Source organism: Colius striatus, chromosome 3 (assembly GCF_028858725.1).
Source record: "Colius striatus isolate bColStr4 chromosome 3, bColStr4.1.hap1, whole genome shotgun sequence".
NCBI lineage: Eukaryota > Metazoa > Chordata > Aves > Coliiformes > Coliidae > Colius > Colius striatus.
The window spans coordinates 44,003,187-44,025,519 of record NC_084761.1 but is presented as its reverse complement, the minus strand read 5'-3'; the positions used below and the strand labels follow the sequence as shown (position 1 = coordinate 44,025,519).

The 22,333-nt window shown below is 37.2% G+C and overlaps 2 protein-coding genes across 5 annotated transcripts in view; one reads left to right on the top strand and one right to left on the bottom strand.

The window, feature by feature from the left end:
* The window catches only part of AIMP1 (aminoacyl tRNA synthetase complex interacting multifunctional protein 1), a 37,484-nt gene extending 28,215 nt beyond the window's left edge, over positions 1-9,269 (top strand). For all 4 annotated transcript variants that reach the window (XM_061994175.1, XM_061994174.1, XM_061994173.1 and 1 more), the window contains exons 6-7: positions 1-169; positions 6,379-9,269. In XM_061994175.1, coding sequence (XP_061850159.1) covers positions 1-169; positions 6,379-6,545 — 336 coding nt within the window. In that variant the 3' untranslated portion in view covers positions 6,546-9,269. The remainder of the gene's footprint in view (positions 170-6,378) is intronic.
* On the bottom strand, positions 8,467-11,824 carry GIMD1 (GIMAP family P-loop NTPase domain containing 1). Its single transcript, XM_010204735.1, has 2 exons — positions 11,432-11,824; positions 8,467-8,739 (listed from the first exon to the last, which is right to left on the bottom strand). The coding sequence occupies exons 1-2, from the start codon at positions 11,822-11,824 to the stop codon at positions 8,467-8,469; spliced, it is 666 nt and encodes a 221-aa protein (XP_010203037.1).
* Between the last annotated feature and the right edge of the window lie 10,509 nt (positions 11,825-22,333).

The window sequence follows — 22,333 nt, the reverse complement described above, 5'->3', positions numbered from 1 at the left end:
ATGCAGAATCGGATGGTAATACTGCTCTGTAACTTGAAGCCTGCAAAGATGAGAGGAGTAGTATCTCAAGCAATGTTGATGTGTGCCAGCTCCCCAGAAAAAGTGGAAATTCTGGCTCCCCCACCTGGAGCAGTACCTGGAGATAGAATCACTTTTGAAAGTTTTCCTGGTAAGTTGCTATTTGGGAAATTGGCGGAAATAGGTATGCTGAGGTGACCTCAGTGTTGAGGCAGATAAAACAGTATTTCAAAGTTGGCTACATTTTTGTTGAAATTTTCTGAATTAGTTCCATTCAAACTTTTTCATTAGTAGTATGCTGAGAATGTGTAAACAAAAGATGGAAAATACCACCTGCCAAAAATTGGACGATAGGAGGAAAAAACATGAAGAAGTTGTGTAGGACTATTATACAAAATTACCCACTTATTGAGACTTAAACTAAGTATATCTGCTTTTGAAATGTATGGACAAACTATTTGTAGTTGGCAAGTTACAATAAGCAAATGCAAAGCATCTTGCCTAGTGTCTCAGTGTAAGTGATGATGTAGCAAGTTCTTGCTTCCAGCTCTTCCCCTTAATGAATGGAGCAGAACTTGAGGTAGGCTTTCTTGAATTGAGGTTTTTTTTTCAGGAGGAAGGGATAGAGAATGATGAAGGGAGTAGAAATCTCATGTTTATGAGAAGAACCTAAATGCTTAAAACACCAGGGGATTTTTGTTTGTTTGTCTGGGAGGAGATGACTTCTTGGGTATGCAAAGACTAGATATTGGACTTCTTTCTGCTTAATTAAATAAATAAATAAATGCAGGATTTTTCCAGAATATTTAAATTTTCTCAGAAAATGATTTTTCATCATTTTCCCCATTTCCTCCACCTCCCACTCATCTGTGAAAATTATTAGTTTTTGGCTTTATGTGTTGGGAACACAAGCATCATAGATATGGCGTGTTGGTGAACGCTTCCCTCCTACCCAGTTACCAGTTAATTGTTCTCACAGGCTCAAAGAGTTAGAATCAGATTCGACTTTCCCATTGCTCTCTTTGTTAACGCTTTAAGTTTTTATCTCTATCGTGGCTTTAAGTGTTTTTCACTGAGAGGTGCTGGTGTCTTACCATCTGGGTAAGAAAGACACTCAGACTCTCTGAATTATCATTTAAAATGCTATTTATTAATTTGACATTGAAAAGAGAGAATAGTATAAATATGTATTGTCTGTATGTATGTATATAGATATTCTTCTACTTCTTATGATTGATACTGTGATGCTTTAAAAAAAGTATATTTTTGTTGGCACATGATAAAGGAAGCAGTGAACTGTCTAGATGTTTCTGAAATAGGAGGAAAACTCAGCTTACTGCTACATAATACACTGATTGAAAATATGTTAAAATAATACTGTGTTTAAGAAGAAAATCAGTCCTGCAGTGTTGTTTTCCTTTTTAGTTTTCTGTATTAAAAATATACCGTGCTTGCTAGTTGAGATGCAGAATTGGTAAGCTATACTCAAATCTGAAAGCCTTCAGCAATTGCATTGACTAAGTTGTAGGAATACTCACGCATAACTTCTAGTAGTTACATATGTCTGTGAGTAAAGTTAAATATGTTGGACGTATGACCTGTTAAGTGCAAGGATACACTGATATTGCTTTCTATTGCTATGGAAGTGGATGCACAGGAAATAGCATCAAGCTGTAGAGTAAAACCTTCTTGTGTGTAAGCCCTGCAAGGTGATGTACAAGTCAGACTGAGCATATGGCTTTTCTGAGGGGTGGAGGGTTGTTTTTGTTTTCATCTTAAGACATAACCTTACTCAAAACTTGTCTCCTAACTTAGCATTTTTCTAGTAGTAGTGTTACTCTCTGTCAGCCAGCATATTTATTCTTGCACATGACAGGTAAATTTTGTTGAAAAACTGTGTGACTCCACTTCTTTTTCATTGTTGCAAAAAGCTTTTCTTAGAGAAAATCAGTTATGGAAACATTTGTTTTGAAATTATTCTCAACTGTTAAGGTATACAGGTATTCTGTTGACATGTTTAGCCTTAGAAGACATAGAGTAAGCTAAAGATATTGTAAAAGTTTTACTAGTTCTAAAATTATAACCTGCAACTTGTGACACAAGGTTTTGAAAGCTTTATATCAGTTTCTTTCTGTCAGGAAGCTAACAACATGGAGCATTAAGTGCCAAATGAAAGCTTTTACAACTTGTTTGAAAAGCGTGTGTGTCCAGGGCTATAGATTATTATCTGAGATAGGGCAGTTGCTTCCTAATGTTTCACAAATACTTACCAATTTTTCTGAGCAACTATGAGATTAAAGCTAATCATTGACATGGAAGGTACACCTAATGTTCAATAGTGCAAAGCAGTGATGTGTTTGCCTAGTTACATCAAATTTATTGTATATTAGAATTTTATGTGCTTCTTAGCTTTGCCTCAAAGGCAATCTGGCACTTCACTGATACTGTTGTCAGTATCAGGAGGGTAGAAAACTGGCTGTGTCAGATGTCATTTAATTTCAGTGATTAATTGTTACCATTTATGTTCTGATTAATTTTTTAAGAGAGTAATTTTAAAGCATAAAGATTCAGTTTGAGTCCTTGAAATTAAAACAGAAAGGACAGCTGGGTCTTATTTTGGTTTGAAGCATGAAAGCCTGTGAAGCAGCAGCAACAATAAAGCAACTTGAAAGTGCTCACAGCTGTCTGTCAAGCAGCTTGGAATGAAGTTATTTTTAAACCTTGTCTCTCCAACATTGAAAGTATTCATTATATACAGGCTAATCTGCCTTGGTCATTTTAGTCAAAGTAAACAAATGGTATCTTGATTCAAACCAATTGAACTCTCTTTTCTGTAGAAACTTGAGAGTTTTCCTAGAACCACCATTGCCATAAGACAGCAATAATTCTTGAAGTTTTCATAGCTAAACTGTGAAATCTTCTTTCTAATGGCAGTAAAATTGACAAAACTCTTCAATGCATAACTGACACATGAACCACAAATCTGTCATTAAGTTATATAAAGAAATAATAATTCTGTTCTAAGCATCCCTGCAATGCAGTTAATAACTCTGAAAAAAACTGAGTGCTTTGAAGTGCAGTGATTAGTCAGTATTTAACAGGTTTCTTTGATTAAACTTTGATCTACAGATGCTTTCCTTCAGTTGTTTAGTTATAATCCACAGTGGTATTAGGGCTAAATGACATTAACTTTTCAGGCATCACTACTTCTTTTTGCTCCGTCTTTGCTCTGTCTTACATATATATTACAGATTTACAGAATCATAGAGTGGTAGAGGTTGAAAGGAACCTCTAAAGATCATCTAAAGCATGTCCACCTAGGTCAGGTCACACAGGAATGTGTCCAAGTGGGTTTTGAAAACCTCCAGAGAAGGAGACTCCAAAACCTCCCTGGGCAGCCTGTGCCAGGGCTCCCTCACTCTCATAGGAAAGAAGTTTTCCTTAAGTGGAACTTTTTGTGTTCCAGCTTCATCCCATTACCCCTAGTTCTATCACTGGACACTACAGAAAAAAAGTGTTGCCCCATCCTCTTGACATGCACTTTGTGCACTTTGTAAGTATCAATGAGGTTGCCCCTTAGTCTCCTCTTCTCCAGGCTAACAGCTCCAGTTCCCACAGCCTTTGCTCATAAGGAAGATGCTCCAGTCCCCTGATCATCTTGGTGGCCTTGCACTGGACTCTCTCCAGCAATTCCCTGTCCCTCTTGAGCTGGGGAGCCCAGAATTGGCACATTGCTGGATCATGTTTTGTTTATTATATATTCATTTAAACGTATTAATATATAAACTACATACATTTATATATTCATACAATATACATTACATAATATAGTAAAATCATAAGATGAAATTGTTACTATAAAGTTACTTCGCATAAGTTAATATTAACTATGAACACTGGTATAAATCAAAATTAATATGCAATATTATATGTAGTAATATATTTTATATTATGTATTTATGTCTTCGTTTAGTATACTATTATTCATTTAAAATATATAATAAATATATAATATTTTTTTAGTACTTACTGAGCTGTTAGAAAGTGGAAAGATTTCTTTTCATGAGAATTCCTATTGTAGTATTTAAACTGCTAGAATGAATAACATGTTTAATAAAATTTGGGACCTCTTCTTATCTGGTTCTTTTTATTTAGGGAAAGTGGGAAGCTCATTAAGCCATTACAAGTTTACATTTATTTTATTTATAGAAACCTTTCTAAAGAATATTTTCTGGGAAGAAGGAATGCAGTGAGTAGAAGTCATTGGAAAATGCAGCACAGCCTCTAAAGCTCTGTTAGTATTTAAAATCAATGCCAATGCTAATCTAATCTGAGTTCACCAGAGTCCCAAGAGAGCTTGATTCAAGATTCCAAAGAAACTTACTAACATCCAAAGCATGTTTTTTGTAATAGAAGTCAAGTTTCTTTTCTATTTGAGGAGAAGGAAAAGTACGATAGATCAGTCGTCATTCTGTTTAATGATTTTATTAGTTCATGTGCGTTCACTTTGCTCTAAATTCAAGTTTGTCTTTGTTCATGAACTTGAGCCTTGAGCGGCATTCTTTTTTGTGAAAATGCACAATGAGCTCTAAATGTATAATAAATTCATTGTATTACTGTTTTTCTTTTAAACAAGTGCACTGTGGTTGTGAAATGATTGCAGTATTGAATCTTGCTCTGGCAAGACTAGCCAGAGAAATCTGGCCTGGTCTGCTTCTCTTACACAGTTACAGATACCAAAGCTACAGGCAGCTACAGACCTGTCTACAGACAGAACTAACTTATTTTTGCAGGCATTGAGAATGTGAGGAGACTGAACCATTGAAAATGTTCAAAGGAGGAAAAACAATAAGGCAGGCTGGAATGAGAGTAATTCGTTCCTGTTGATCAGACAGTCAGGAATACACCAAGCCATAATAAATTTCAACCACCTACTAGAAAAAAGTACATGAAAATCCTTGTAGCCTTATAGTTTTCCTTCCTGAACCTTTGGAGACACTGAGTACTGGCAAATGAAAGTAGTTGGTATTTTGCACACTTGCAGAACTCCTTGTTTTCCTTTAGGAACTCCTGGCTCCTCTGAAAGGATCTCAAGGAGGGTATGATTACTAGGATCTGTGTGGGGTTTTTTTTACTTTTGCTTGTTCTGGAACTTCAGAAAAAAAACAGCCATTGTGTGTCAGCAATGAAATATCATGGAATCCCTTTCAGCATTTTAATGTGCTCTAATTATATTTAAAACAAGTCTTATGGTTAGTTTTTTAAAAATTTGTCCTGCCTATGTTAAACACAAAAGGTCAAGAGCACCCTCTAGATTATGTTTTTCTTAATGAAATATCTTCTTTCTTTAGGAGACTCCATTGTGTTAACATTAAGAGATTAAATTTGATTGTCCTTTGAACAGAAGATAATTGTACAGCAGATTGATTGTCTGGCTTTATCTAGTTTGTCATTAGGCAGGAGTTTAGGTAGCATCTTTACAGCAGGAGAGCTTATTAAGCATAGTTGTTTTCTTCCTATACTTTGCATTTTGTGCCTATTTAAAAATGGGAAAAAATATGACTCTGAAATGCTTCACTATTCTGTGTAATTTGTTAACAGTATTTTAAAACATTAGTTGAGGAAATCTGCATTCTGTAGTCAATAGAGGTCATTAAATAGTCAGATTTGCTAATGTAGTTAGACTGTCAATACCTCTAGGGTGTAGGTAGCTTATCATGGTTTACATGTAGAAATGGGGAATTGAGATTTATAGAAACTGAGGTTATAATTGCTGAAATACAAGCTGACCTCTAATGCTTCTGTTGCTTTAGTCACCAGAGCTTATCATTAAATAGGACAGAAAGTATCAGAACATTGTTTCAGCTTGTTACTAAAATTATGTGTTAGTGTCCTAATTTTGGACTGTTCTTGTCAACTTGCCAAATTCATTTAATATTAATTGATTATAAAACTAATTTATTCCTAAAGAAACTGACAAACCCATGTCTTGGTTAGCAGTGTGTTTCTGGGATCCACGTATACAGCATATACTAGGAATCCTTTTGATCTCCAGCAAATTTTGTAAACCAACAATTGGCAATGGTTTGATTTCTTCCTTTTAAAAATATTTGTGGTCTGTTGCTTACAACTTTTTTTTCCCCTTGAAAGATTATCATTTTGAGAGAGGTTCTGGAAACATTTCTTAGATGATTCCTAATTCTAATTAAAGATTTTGTTTTAAGAATTGCAGGTAACATTTTGTTTCCCTTAAAAATATGTGCAGTGATGCTGTGTGTGCTGTCATATGTGAACATACGTAGAGCTCTTGCTCTGCCTTTTGTGTTGTGTACTATTAGGTTATGCTTTGTTTTAAAACAGGGGATCCTGAGAAGGAACTAAATCCCAAGAAGAAGATGTGGGAACAAATCCAGCCTGATCTTCGTACCAATGACCAATGTGTTGCTACATACAAAGGAGTTCCATTTGAAGTGAAAGGGAAAGGCATCTGCAGGGCAGAAACCATGGCAAACAGCGGAATTAAATAAATAAGTGGTTGTTAGAAGCTTTTTCAGATGAAATGGAAAGTTACGCAAGCACAATAAAAAAACATTACTATATTACCCCTCTGAAATGCATGGCTAATACTTTTTTTTGTTTGTTTAACTCCTCTTCCAGCGGTATAGAATGCATTATGCCTCCCCCATTTTCACAATTCACCCATTCACCATGCTTGCTGTCCTTGAGGTGGAGTGTTGGCAACAGTCATTAACCACTTGCTGCTTAAGACTTAACTGCTAACTCTTGTTTATGGTAGAAGTACAGGCAGGCAAGCAAGCATATTTTATGGACAACTAAAAGATTTTGGGGATTTTTGGAGCAGGAGCATCTCAGGAAAATTTCTGCCATGTTGCTTGTGTGCTAACTGCACTTCAAGAAGCTGAGGACTAGCAGTTATCAAGGAAGACACAATTGTCGTTATTCCTCTAGTCACCTTTTATTACATTTTCTCCTCTTCCAAGAAGTTTTCAGATGTATTGTAAACCTCTGCATTTTTTTCTTAGCCATGTCAGTAGTCTGCAAACTGTAATGGGAAGATTAAACTATGGCCCTTTATACCCTAAGATATACAAATCCACATACTTCCATGTCCATAGTTAAGCTGTTAAAGTGTCAGTAAGATCAAAGCTCTTACTTTGCTAAAATAGTTGTTCTCTAGTCTGCCTAGATATTTCCTTCCAAAGTACTAAGAAAGGATGAAGTAGCAAATAGATTGCTAGAGCTAGTCAAATACTAAAAAAAAAAAATTGTTCCTAATGCCCAAACAGAGAAAAAAAAAATTGGGTTTTTGTTTTTTTTGCTTTAACATATTTTTATGCCATGATATTTTATACAAAGATACTTTGATTTTAACAGAAGTAGCTTCTTCAGTTTTTACAATTAGAATGATTCCATAATAATGTAGTACAAGTAGTCATAGTTGCTATAGTAATAGCCTCAAATTACTCCTCTTAATTCCCACCTTTTAATAATGGAAAAATAACTGTTTCAGATCAAATTTCAATAAATCTCTTAAGTAGCCTTTTAGACTTACTTCAGGTATTTTGGCATATAATTAATTAACTGGTTACCTTCTAACTGCTGAAATAAAAACCCTTAACGATTCTGAATTTTGGAGGCTTTGAACTTTGTCCAGTAAACTGGGAGAGAAAACAAAAGTACGGTGATACAAAATTAAAAGGAACAGGCACAAAGGAAGAGATTAACAGGTTTCTCTTTAGAATGAGTTTTGTATGTGCCTATAAACTGTGTTAATTTCATGTGCATCTGGGAATAAGGAATAGGAATTAGTTTTTAAATGTACTGATAGTGTTAAACACACAGGAGCTATTTTACCTGCCTTCTAAAGTACATGTCCAGCAATTGTCTTCTTAAACAAAATTCTTGAAGTTCAAAATCTCAATTCTAACTAATCCTGAATCGAGGTAAGGAAATACTTTAAAAGCTAAAATGCATTTACTGTAAATACTGGAAAACTCTTTCCAAACATTGGAATTCGGAGGAATTTCTGGAAGCTTGAAGAATTGAACAAAGAGGCTTTGTTACAGTCAAAACTCAGGTGATTTTTAGTTTTCTTTTTTCTTCCTTTCCAGAACTGTATTTTGTATGAACTGCGATACACAATTTGGTGTAGTGCAAAATCTCATTTGTGACTACGTAATTGTTAGGAGCATGATTTAGACCACTAACTTCTCATGTTTGGGGTCAGAGCTAGGATTCTGGATGCAGTAGTATGAGGTACTCCGTGAAAGGCAACTAGTTTGGTAATCTAAGCAGATATTTGTAGCTCTGTGTTCAAAGTCATTTGGTATGAATTAGGAATTTTCCAGTGGATGACCTCTACTCTTTTATTTCTATTAATTGTTACCTAACATAGAAAATAGATAAACGAACACCTGAAAGCTAGTTTTATTCCTTGCTGTGTTTAAGTAGAATCATTTGATAATTATTTTGTCTTATAAAATCCAAGAGCTTTCTTAATACAACAGCTCTTTCCCCTTTAGTTAAGCTCTTCTGGTTGTGTAGGAAAATGTATTTATGCTCTACTGAGCTCAGAAGTGACAACAAGGTACTTGAGGCACTGTGCAAGTATGTTTCCTCACTGAATCCAGCCTCTTCTGCCTTGTCTGCATGGGTAAGTAGGACTGCAGTGAAGTCCTTCCATGTGGGACCCAGAAGTTCCTGTAATGAAAAACAAATCTTAAATAGTTATATTTTCTTGTTCCTCTTCCCTACTCTCACCTCTTACACTTCTGCATTAACAGACCAGTTATATGTTCTTTCCTGGCAGTAATCCAGTTCATGCTTTCTGAGTTGCTGAAATTTTGGGGGTTTTTTACCTTCCCAAGACATTGACATCAACATCCTCTTTCAGTGGAACTATGTGGTCATGCAGTACTAGCAGTTCTCTGTTCTCTTACTACAGATGATAATAGAATTTCTCTAGTTAAAAAAAAAGATCAATGTAAACAAAGAAAAATGATTGTTTAGCTATGTCATATATTAGTATACATCAGTAGTTTCCACATATCCATATTTCTAGATTTCTTGCAGCTCTTTGAAGTTTTTAGTTTTAAAATCAACTTGTTCTATAAGATAAATGATGAATTTCTATGTTACACCAACTGTAATTCCAACTGTAGCCTGTGAAACAGAACTTTTCTCAGGAGTTTAGGGAAAAATAAAAACCCAAATCAAATGCATCAATCCAAGTGTTGTGCCAGAGACCTTTTTTTCCTTATTTGCTGTGGTTCATCTGACAGAGGACAATGGAGAAAAGGTACTATTTTGTCAACAAGAACAGAAATTTTTAATATGAATAAGAGATTAGACGTGCATTGGTAGATGTAAATGAAATGAGAACTTTAGCACAATTATGGTAATTCCTGTGTCTGACAAGAAGCCTTCTTTGATAATAAAGTCTACTTTTCAATGGGCTTAAGTCTGTAACCTAAATACCATGGTGTATAGAACTGCTTTAAAGGGTGTTTTTTCTATTTCCTAGATAAACAAGGAGTTAGAAAAACATGTTTGTGGATAGTGATTAATCTATTTTAGAGACTAAGGATAAAAAAACCCCAAACTAGTGTAAAATTTTGGCATAAGCTTCTCTAAGGAAGTGTTGGGTTATCAGTTTTGGAGAGAGGGAATAGTGTCTTGATCTGCTGAGGACTCAATGCTAATGTTCATTCTGAGATCAATATCTGCCACTCTCTTAATTTGCTAGGCTAATATATAATAATAATAAATCCAGAGAGACTTAAATGCTAGTAGTTTTCTACTGTTATGCCATCTTCATTGATAGGCCATCCCTAATTTGCTGAGAATCATTGTGAAAACTCTTGATTACTCAGGCTGGTCTTCATGCTAATGTCATCTTGGAATGACATATTGCAATAGAACCATCACTGTTCATATTTGCAGCACTCAAGCAGCTATTCTGCCCTGTTGTTTGTGGCTGATGCTATCACAGCATCTGGTCTTTTAAGGGGAAAGTAGTTAAAAAGCCAAACATTATTTAAACAGAGAGCCAGTGGCAATCATGAAATTGAATTGTTGCATTCTTCTTTGGAAACATGCTTTATTTCCTTTCTAGTAGGGTTTTTTAAGATCCCTTTAAAGAGAAAAATGCATGGTGGCATCTCTTTTTTTTTTTTTTTCCTTTTAACAGACTTGATCCAAAACAGTCTCAAACTAGAAGCGTGATGATTTTTCATGGGCTTAGACTAAAAAAGTTTAGAGTAAATACTGCTTTCTCTTAAGTGCCGTGAAGTATAAAGAGATGGAGAACTGTATAAGAAAAAAGGTAACACTGAAAACAAACTTATGTAAACTGGCACTGAGCGAGAACCGACTCTCAGATTACCAGAAAAGTGAGGAGTAGCTTACCAATAGAGAATAATCTGAAAGCACAGCAGAGCAAATCAAACACATTTTGAAATCTGTTTTTCTATCTGTAAATTTATGTATTGATAAAATTTTATCTACTTATTTATTATATAGATAATACCAGTGAAAACAAGTTATAAGATTTGATGGACCAGGAAGACCCTTCCAGCTCTGAAGTTCATTTGTTTAAAGACAGATGCAGAGTGTGAAAGCACTTGGTTTCTTCCTGAGTTGTTCCAGCCTGGTTCATCTGATTGTCTGATCAGATAAATAAACTCAGCAGTATCTCTTAGCTGGCCTCTTCTTTTTTTTCTCTGTTTTTTTCCTCACCCCTCTCCAAAGATATGTCTGCATGGTAATGAGAACTCTCCAACTGAAAAGAAAGCTATTCTTCATTAGTGTCACACCATATATCTTTCCTACTTGTTAAAAAAAAAAAAAAAACTTAAAAATTTTTACCTAAGTCAGTTATGTTAGACATTTTCCTTAGCCAGAGTAAATTTATGGTAACTTTCTAGTTATTTTTCTCTTTAACAGATACATCAGTAGTGGTAGTGCAGGACAGAGCTGAGCATCGTTGTCCCAGATCAGTTAGATTTTCTATTGTTCACTGTTTTGATCCTATACAGGGTGCAGGAGAGTGATGTAACCTGACTCGTGCTTGCTTTAAATAGCATTTCTCTTCAGCAAGCTTGAAAAGCTTGCAAAGCATTAACTGTAACTTCTGAGAGACAAGCCTACTTTGATAGGTAAGTTTGGTTCCTAAATTCCTTTGTGTTGAGCTCACATAGAACAGAGTGCAGTTCTTGTCTCTCTCCTCAGTTTATCCTGGAGCTGGAATGGTGTTTCAACTGCTAGACTGGGAAGTGTTCCAGTTTTCAGCTGCACTTCCCTCTTTTCACTTTTGCAGTCAATGCTTCCATAGCTATTGTCACCTGAAGACAAGAGAGTTGCCTTTAGGACAGGCACTTTATTTATTTCTTACCTGGAGAAACTGAGTTGCCTGATCAGATTCGTCTGGACACAGAGGCAAGTCAGCCCGCAGGACCAAAAGAGCTAGGTGCATGCCTTCCTCTCCAAAGTGGTGTGCCAGGCCTGATCTCACTGTGTCTCTCACCTGCTCTTTGCTTAGGCCACTGTGAGGGTAGCTTGGAGTGTCCAGTACTTGCACACGGAGAGCCAACTCACAGCCATTTCTCCGTACGATGCCTGAAATGCGGCAGCTGCGTCCGAGGCTGCAGTATGTAGTCACAGAGCTTGGTGACTGGTGGCTCTCAAAGTCTGAGCTACCCAGCAGGCTGTTCCCGGCAGCGCTTTTGCCACTCTGACTTCTTCCAAAGACAGCAAGGTTGATGGTCATCTCCTTGCTGTCTGCCATTGTCTGTGCTGTTGTCCACAAACCTGTCAGTACATAAATAACAAGAGTCATTTCAGATAACTTCAAAAAAAGAAAACCCATCAAAAATTGTGAAATTCCATGTCTTTTGACATTCCTTGCCTGAAATGTTTTAAGGGGTGTTTGTTGTAGATGGACAGCCAGTACAGCCTGTGTGCTTCTGTCTGATCCAGGCAAGTCTGCTGCTTAGAAATAACAAGGCTCCACGGAAGGTGTCACAGGTACAAGAGCAATGTAATGGGCTGCGCTCCTACACTGACAGAGGAGTAGAGAAAGAGCTGGTAAAGAATCAGGTATGAAAAGAGTTTTAGGAATAAGGAAAGCAAATAAAGCTACAGAGAGGAGGAGGAGGAGTTGTGAAATGACCATGGAAAACAGCATTGCTATGAAAGGAGAGTAGGTTATGAAAAGGAGGAAAACTAGGGAAGGAAGAAGAGAATGATGACAAACAAGTACTGCTCTTATTAAGTGATCATGTTTCTGGAAGTGAATCTCTACTTGTTTTTAGGAGGGGGAAGAAAAAAGTAGTCAGGGACAAGTAGCTTTTAAAGCAGCACTTTTCCATAGCAGAGAAGAGCATAGAATCCGTCTTTCATCAGCTACCACTAAAGTTGAAATAGATGGTAATCCAAAAGGGATTTCTGATGTAGATAAATAAAAGAAGTATGTCTTAATGAAAAAAAAAGGAGAACTAAAGTAACCAATGCTGCAGTTCCTAACCCCATATACAATTGAGACTTTGGAAGTTACTTATTGCACAGTTAGTTGAAAAGAGCATCGGTTTGTGAATGGAGAGGGGAGATGGGTATGGATAATTTCCAGTTAATATAATTGTTTATAAATAAGACCTCTCACTTTCTCTGTACTTTTCTGTAATCTGGTATCTGAAGGGCTTTTGATACACATTAATTGTCTAACAGGAATACTGGATGATAAAATAAATATAGAGGAGTTTCAGATGGAAAACTGTGTTGGCAAGTAAGTAGTTGATTTTAAGTTATGGATAACACCTGGACTTCAGAAAGATTTTGATTTTTTTTTTTAAGATGCTGTACTTAAGTACTCATAGATTGTGGATAATTTTGGAATGGGATTTCCTGAGATTAATTTATTTAGATTCTTGTATGTGCAGTTCAAGCTTTCTCCCTCATATTAAATCCTTGCTTAAATCAATCCTTTGAAATACCTCAAATACAAAGCTGAACACACAAAAGCTATTAACATACTAATTTTGGTAGAGGCAACATTGAATACTGTATGGGATAATCTTCCTTACTGAATTCCTAGTGAGGATTTTGTGGATTTTTTAATGGTCAATTTCCTTTTTGCTTTTTTTTTTTAAGAATCCTTTTTTAAAAAAGACAACCTAGGAAACTGTTGTTATCAGTTACTCATCAGTCTAGATGTATATGGTGTTCTTTTCCCTAGCATAATAATACGACATAGTGGACATGCATTTGTGCATTTCTATTTTAAATTGTGATCAAGAATTTTTATGTGGTTTTTTTTTCTGCTAAGCAGTCTATGCTCAAATACCCAGATTAATTTCATATTATGTCCACTTACCTTATTTTCCCTTAAATTGCTCTTTCATTCAGACTTCATTCATAAACCATGTGTGCAGTATGAAAAGTTCATATGTGAACTTTGAAACTAACAGCAGCAGCGTACCATGCTGAGACTGTTACGTACACATTAATCTGGTTAATCTATTACTAATAGATTCTCATTCAGTTGGGTATGTTTGGTTAGTAATTTGCCCTGATGAATTTTTGCAACTCTGCTGCAGATACAGATTTTGCAATCACTGTAATGATTGTATGAAGCTGATATTTTTGAAAATTACTTGAGCTCTACCAGCAGTTAAATGATGGTAATGGTTAAATGGTAATGGAGGTACTGGGATTACTTTCTGTTGCATGTTCTTGAATGTGTATTCATATATGCATGTGAGGAGCATATGCACTTTCTCTGGTTATTGCAATGAATTAATAATGGCAGTATTTTCAAAGCACAATGTAAACCATGTGCAGATGTAAAGCTGTTTGCCTAAAAAAGATGGATTAAAAGAATCCCAAAAAATTGGTTAAAATACGGAAATTACTTGTGAGTCAGGAAGAAAACTAAAGGCTTACACTGTTTTCAGTCACGTGAGTTAGCTGTTGGCTCAATAGCTGGATACATTTAGCTTGAAAGCATCATTCTTTACCATGCTGTAGTAGAATTAAAACCAAGGATAAAAGACTGTCCAGAATGGACTTAGCACTTGCTTTTTAGACAGTTTCACACAAGTGGGAAAGTAACCGATTTTATCTCCTATACCTTTGTGGAAAATAAATACAAATTTATGCTTTGATGACCAGGTTGTAGTAAAAGAACAAGAGGGGAGCAAGCCCTTCTTGTCTGTGCACAAGGATATGTCAAGATAAGCCACTTCTCTGACTGTAAATTCCAGGTGGGTGGAGACACTTTTTTACTCCAAGAGTATTAGGATATGTGTTATTACAGTGAGAACAAAAATGTGACGTGTAGACTGTCTGTGGTGGGACAAAAAGAGGAAGGTGCTTTCCAGAGTCCAGTCCTGATGGGGATGTTGCCATCCAAAATGAGGGAGCCTGTAAATACTAGTTGACTGCAGTACCTGGGCTGTTCCTGACTGCCAGAGCAGCAGAGTGAGGCTTAGTTCTAGAAGCCTGTTTCACACTGTGATGCCCCAAGTACAGCCAGTGCTTTGGCAGAAAGTAGGAGATAATGGTGCCTTCATAGCCTCCTCCTGTAAATTCAAATCATGCATCATGAATGAGTTCATTGTTTATGATAACTTACCTGTAGATGGCTGTGTGGTAATTTTGTTGCTGTATGTTTTTAAGAGCACATCAACAAGTTAGTTGCTTTCAGACAGCTCCCTGCTCTCAAGCCTGCCTATTCCGGAGAGAGGCGAGACATTGAGTCTTTTGCTGTAGTCATGTGTAGCCGAGGCAACTACTGACAGTTTCCCCTGTGAAAAGCCTGTGAGTCAATGCCATGCACAACCTTTGTGTCTCAAAGCATATTTATATGTAAAGTATATAGAAAGGTTCCTTCATTTGCTAGTGGGTACAAACTCAAAGAAGACTGGATGAGGAGTGACTCAGAGCAGAAGAGTAGGTCATTCTCATGAAACTACGGATATTGTGAAGACATAATCCAGATGCTTCCTTTAATTTGCCAGGAAGTCTTGACTTTGGTTAAACTGTCACAGTCTAGCTCTCTTTTTTTCACAGTTCTGTTTCTATGCACAGTAATGCTTCCCATGACATCCAAGGCAGCATATGTCCTAGTTGCGTCCAACCAGGCCAGTAGCCTGGAAAGGAGATCGTGTAACCTGTGCACCGACAAGGATTTAGACTACTGTTATGGTTTAACCCCAGCCAGCAACTAAGCACTATACAGCTACTCTCTCACTCCTCCCCCTGCCCTCCTGTAGGATGGGGAAGAGAATAGGAATACAAAACTCATAGGTTGAGATAAGAACAAAGTAATAAATAAAACAAAGTTTGTAATAAAAAGGAATATAACAAAAATACAGACAGAAACAAACTGCAGGAAAAAACAAGTGCCACACAATGCAATTGCTCACTACCCCGACTGATGCCTGAGCAGCGATCCGCCCATCCCTGCCAACTCCCTCCAGTTCATGTACTGGACGTGATGCCCTATGGTGTGAAATAGCCATTGGGCTAGTTCAGGTCAGCTGTTCTGGCCATACTCCCTCCCAGCTTCTTGTGCCCCTAACAGCCCACTCACTGACAGAGCAGGAGGAAGCCGAAAAGGCCTATGTAAGAACTCTGTGTAGGAATTGTTCAGTGGTAACCAAAAAACCCCTGTGATATAAATGTTGTTTTTAATTCAGACCCAAAACAGCCCTGGGGCACTTAGTAGGAAGAAATTTAAGTCTATCCCTGCTAAAACCGGGACAACTACCAAGAAAGCTAGGATCACAGGGGCAGAGAAGTGTTATATGCAAAATACAACATGCTCATCTCGATGGAGAATAGGGCTTTTATGCTGTCAAGGTGGCTGTAAAATTAAGAGTAGTGTAAATGAGACATTGATTAAGCGCCTCATTTATTAAACTTGGCTAAGCAAACTTCCCCACAAAAAATGCACCTCTTTCTATTATTGGTATGAATGTAATACGGTCTGAGTTTGGGACACATCTGGAAGATCTTACAGAAGCAGGGGCACAGGACTTTAAATTGTCTTACTGGGAGGATGTGATGGGAAAAATCAAACTGATTTATATGGCACTTGCTCAGGCTCGGCAAAGCATGAGGAGAGTCCTCCCCAAGGTGGCAGCAGCCGCCTGCTCCACAGGTAGTGTGAACCCGGCTCAATCCCGTGCTGAAATAAAATGCCAGGTCAGCAATGAGCTACAGCGTTAGAAAATACAGAGTAATTATAGGAGTCATCTGGTGTCTGCTGAAGTAAGAAATGTGCAAAAAAATTGTCCTAAACGGGCTAAAATTATTTGCAAGTGACCACTGGATTTCTGTATATTGAGAATTAACTAGAGCTGTAACACATCTTAGTCATGTTGCTGTGTCAGCTGCTGTTCTGTTGTAGTCCCTGTGATCACACAGTTGGTTTGCACGCATCCCAAACAAGCTGCCTGGGATGCTTGTTCCGGTATACCAAACAGGCTAGATCTTGTAAACTGAAATAGCAGTTTCTCTTTAGGCACATGGCTTCTCTTGCCATGTGTCATCTTTCAGTTCCCACGCTTTCCCATCCCTTACAGCTTCTTTCCTGATGTGAGCTCTCATTTTAGCCCAAAATGATGCCATTTTAAGTAATTTAAGATGTGCTTTGATGAATTTCTCTTACTTAGAGAAAACTCAAGTAGGCCATTTTATGTATTGCCACACACTTTTATGTATTGCAGGCTCTTAACCTTCCCAAACAACATGAGAAATGCAGGAAGGTATGCAATCCATGTAGTCAATGTGACTTCAGTTTTGTTAGATCTGTAATTTCAAAGAAACACCAGGCACGTCACTGCTGAGAGAGACGGGACAGATCTGGTGATGCTCCTCACAACGAAAACTTCTGTGCTGATCATAAAGGACCACACACATGAAATTCCTTGATGGTTCCTTAAAATAGATTATTTTTTCCCCCTTTGCTTAATCCTATCCTTAGTATTTTTTAATAAAAGTAGGCAGTTTTCTACAAGATCATGTTTATCTTTGCAGTATAAGTTGGTGTGTAAGGCCTTGCTAAGGGGAAAGGAGGTGGAGTAGAGCAGACTACTGCTGCAATAGCACCAGCTTTTGGACAATGTCTGTATATTTGTGGAACCAACTCCTTAGATTCCCACTGTACTTCTTACAGAGGATTATGAGTTCACACAAATTCTGCTGGCAGAAAGAGAGATCAGGGGCCTGCCTTTTTTAAAAGGAGATTGAGCAGAATATCAGCACAGTGAGAACATCAGACAGACTTTTTTTTTTTTTATACTTTTTTCTCTATTCTCCCACTGAATTGTAAAGATCCAGAAGATACCCTTTTCCTTCAGCCTCTGCAAATAATACACAACTTCAAATTAGAAACCAGTATCTTCAACATGCTGGTGTGGTAAGCCACTGCTCTAGAAGTTTTGTCTCTCTTCAGTTGTCAGGAATTACATTCTTCCAAGCACTCTACTCTCCATGTGGCTGAGAACAGAGCACTGTAACAAGTCACAAGCACACAGACTCTTCTTGATTCCTGCTACTATGGTTTGGTGTGTCATGGCTTTTCAAAATGCCGGGGAATGCATTGTAAAATAGAGCATGTCACACAATGTCACAGGCTGTCAGTTTCTTAGCTCTGTTACTAATCTGCACCTTCTCCAATTGAACTAATGATTTTCCCCATGGCACCATATCACTTTTTTTTTTTTTTTGAATATACTGTATTGTGCTATACTGTCTCTTTAGCAGATTTGTTAGAGATATTTAAATTGTCTTATTTTCAACCATGTTGCCAGGGTATGTTTTCTCTAGTATAGAGATTGAACATAAGTCACTAGTGCACAGGTTTGGCCATAGGACTGTGCTGCAAGGCTGATGTGTGTATGTGTCGTCACTGCTTCACAAACACAACCAAAAATGAAATAATCAAATATTGATTTCAAAGGCACAAATTTGGGAAAGTATGAAAATATAGACTGAAGGAGGAATCCTTTTTCCCTTACACAAACTTAGCTGGATGAACTCTGTGACTGGCCCCATACATCTGTTGTGACAATGGGAGTCAGAGTACCATACTCATTCACCCTCTTGTGATTAGCCTCAAAATTCATCCACGTATGTAAAAAACATTTTGCTCCGGGGAAAAATAGGCCGTGAATAGATAGCATACCTGAAAGCACAGGAAACCCAGATCTGGCTGCAGTTTTCTGTAACACTCCACCTTTTCAAAGAAGCTGCACAATTTCTCAGTTTCCTCATCTAGATATTATAGGGAGCATTCACCTCTTTTGAAGATGTGTAAAGGGATCGATTTAGCTGAAGGGAACAGCACTGGTTGCATTAAAAAAAAAAAAAGTATTTTTATCGTATTGTAAAATGCTCCACAGGGACCTAAATAACTTAAGACATACTTTCCAAAAGTAATCCCATGATAGCTGGAAAGGATATAACTATTTTAACACCAATAACCACAGAGTTGTACTGATACAGTGTTGGACTGGTCACATTGCTACTCTTGTACACTCTGATCCTTAAGAGGTGTTTCATAGAATGTCATGAATACAAAGCGTATGAAGTTTCAAATCAAAGATGTATAAAAATGACACCTTTCAGCTTAATAATGTGGATATTCATGTGTATTCAGGACAGATTTAGTACTCAGTTCCTTCATTTTCTTATTTGCCAGGTTTTTGTATTTCTGTGGATTCAGCACATGATGAGGACTTCTCTTAAAATACCCAATAAGTAACAAGTTGATATTTTTTTATATTTAATTTGGATTATGAATCTTTCCTCTCTTCTCTTTGTATACCTACACTTTAGATGGAATGTACTCAATTGTAAAGAGCATTTCTTTAAAAAATATAAGGAACTGAAATACTAATTAGAAATACTACACTTTCTTGGTTTTGATAATCATGATGGCTTGTGGACTTCAAGCCTGAACAGATGCTTTTTATATTTTTAAACATTCCAAACAAGCTGAATCTGAGGATATCTTCCAGTGTATTTCATGATCTCAAGCCGTGTCAGAATTATGCTGTAAAAGTTGTCTTACAAGCCAGTGTGGCTTGCTTTGGCAACACAATTGTTTAGAAAAGTGGATGGTTTATTAAAATTCTGTATAAGGAAAGGGTGTAAAGTATACAGTTACAAAGCTGGTGTGTGGTTTGGGGCTGTTAAGCCCCAGACTCCATAATTAATCCCAATGCTTGTAACTTTCCCATATCCTCCTGCCACAAAATACTGTGAAGTCAGAGCTTTTTAAATTGGTGTCCTTTATGCATTAGGTGGCAAAAGGGGCAAAATTGCTCACCTACTTTTCACCGTGGAAAGGATTCAAGCTATTGAATGTTTCTTCTTTTCACCGTGGCATTTGTTGTAGCATCTGGCATGTACTGGATCCAGCAATATGGTGGCTCTGTGGATTGCCAGTGTGTCTAGGATCTCTCAGAGCTTTAGGGATGATAGATTGTTACCTTACTCGATTGATGGATCTGCCTGTTGCTGATGCAAAATACAAAGCTGGATCACCATTTACTCTCCTGAAAATAGTTTTTTAAAGTATAGATGAGAAAAATAAAAGTCTGTGCAATCACTGCAGACCTGAAGCCTGGCTTCAGTGGGCACTGACATAACTAGGAGCAATGGAAGTCATGCTTGAGCTTAGATACAGCAGAGAGCTGAAAAGTTGCGGATTGATTGGATTTTTCCCTGGATTCCTCCATGGTCGATATGTCACTGCAGACTTCATTATCTGCACATAGTAGAAAACTGCCAGGTAACCCTACCATTCTATGATTCTGTGATCTTCAGAGAAAATGGCCTCAGGTCTAGCACTCCACATGGCACACAGAAAATGTAAACCCAGTTCTTTATGATCACAGAATCCCAGAATGGTAGGAGTTGGAAAAGACCTCTAGAGGTCATCTAGTCCAACCCTCTTGATAAAGCAGGTCCACCTAGATCAAGTCACACAGGAATTTGTCCAGGCAGACTTTGAAAACCTCCAGAGAAGGAGATTCCACACTCTCCCTTGGCAGCCTGTGCCAGGGTTCCCGCACCCGTGCAGTAAAATAGTTTTTCCTTGTCATATCATACATCATACATTTTTCTTATTATGTCATGTACCTTACCTGAATAAGTCGTCAAAATTGACAGGCTGGAAATTTACAAGTATTAATGATACACAAAGAGTAAGAACCAGAAGAGAGTTGTCTGAAGTCAGTTTACACTGTTGGTTTTTGGTTTGCTTTTTTGATTGGGGTTTGGTTTTGGTTTTTTGGTTTTTTTTTTTTTTTTTTTTGGGGGGGTGGAGTATTTTCCTTTTTTTTTGGGTTTGGTTTGGGGGTTTTTTTGGAGGTCTGAAAACCAAGTTACCACTACAAATCCAATGAATACACTCTTCTCCTTCAGATCTTCAAACTCTTAATGAGGAGACCTCTTCCCTAAGCCTACTTCCATCCCTATGTAGGCTTTGCTTGTTTCCTTCTCCATATGACTGTCTTTCCAGCCAGGAAGGGCTGCATACAACTTCCATCCATTCTGTTATTTTCTTGGCAGCAGTTTATGTGCCCCAAAGAAAGTTTTTGTAATGATTTGTTTTGTTTGGATTTTTTTTTTTGGTTTTGATTTTGGTGTGGGGTTTTTTTTTGTGACTTTTGGCACCCTGGAATGAGTTGTTTCTTGCCAGTGCTTCCAGTTCTGAGGCAGATCTGTGCTGCCCGTATGGAGGGGGATAATGGGTCTAAAGGGAAGGCTGATCATTATATAGTGTCACAAACCCACTGTCAAGTTCATGGACTCTGAAAAAGTAAGTTAAAGTACCGTCTCTCCTTCACGTAGTCAGCTATGTTTTTTAGTTAAGTTAAATAGTTAAGTCCCTAATGTATTTTACAATACAGCGTATTAAACCATGAGATGACTTTAAAATGTGGTATCATGCTGTGAAGAACTTATGTGGGAGAGATGAGTGTATTCCATCTGTAGCACAATGCAAATGCAGCACTGCTGGTGGAAAGTCAACTATAAATTATTGTCATGCAATGTTCAATAGGCCTTTTCTCAGAACAGAGGTGTACAGGGGACATCAGAGACCAAATAGTGATTCTCAGTAAGTCAACGAAGTTTCCTGTCTCTCAGTTAAGTGAAGCAGCTGGAATAATTCAGGGATTCAAGTAAATCAGAAAAAATAAACTTATGTAATGAATGTGTGTTTTTATGTTAGCTTCCCTATAGCTCAAACAATGCTTGCCTGTTGTCATCAGCTAAGATTTTACAAAACCTTTTGTTAGATGTGGCACAAAATCATCAATAGGCCATGAAAAAGAAACATTACTATTTTTTTCAGTCTACACCCACAATTCTTTCTTTAGTAATGATATTTATATTAAATGAGATAATGGACTTCAATGCAGGAACAAAACCCTTCAGCTGTCAGCATTTCTATAACCTCACAAGAGGCAATTTTTATGTCTTAATTTATAGTCTTGGTGTAAACAGAAAATGTTTATGTTTTTCCTCTTTTGGATTTGGAAGAACTAGATTAGATATAAATGTACTGCATTTGTGCAGAAGGTGTGCTGGTTTTAACACCTGTCACAGAGCTGTGTCTTAAATTCTTCCACATGATCACCTTGTAGGTGTCATTTTTTGGCAAATTTGGGATGTTAAACTGTTATTGAGAATTCTTATTCTAGCAATAGGATAAATCTGTCATGATTCAATAAAGTACCCTCTTTTTAGCATGTATATAATTAGGATTCAGTGGCTAAATTGTTGGTTTCCTTAGAAAAGACAAACTATTGACAAAATTCAACTATTGAGTTTTGGTGCTTCCTGAGGGAGTCCTAAGGCCTATAGCAAAGCTTTATGAAATGAATATTAAATAGATTGCTAAAGAGAGATGGCCTTAAACAGATAGCAGAGGTAAAATATTCCTTTTAATTAGGAGAAGATTGTGCATAGTGATTTGATAGCATCTCTTAAGCTGTTTGGATATCAAATAGGTTGTTTCCTGGTAGGACGTGAGAGACTTCAGTGGAGGCTGGAGCAGTGTGATAGAGACTGCTATCATTCTGTAAAAGCACCAAGCGCAGTGTTTTTGACATATTTTCTCTATCCTTTAAACACATGTGTTCACCGTAGGTATAAATAAAATAGACACTTTGCCAATAATGGTAAGTAGCTTCTTAAAGCTGCAATTCCTAACCTACCGTTAGCACCATAGTTCCATATGCACTATGTGAAGCTGACAGACATTGCAAATGCATGTGTC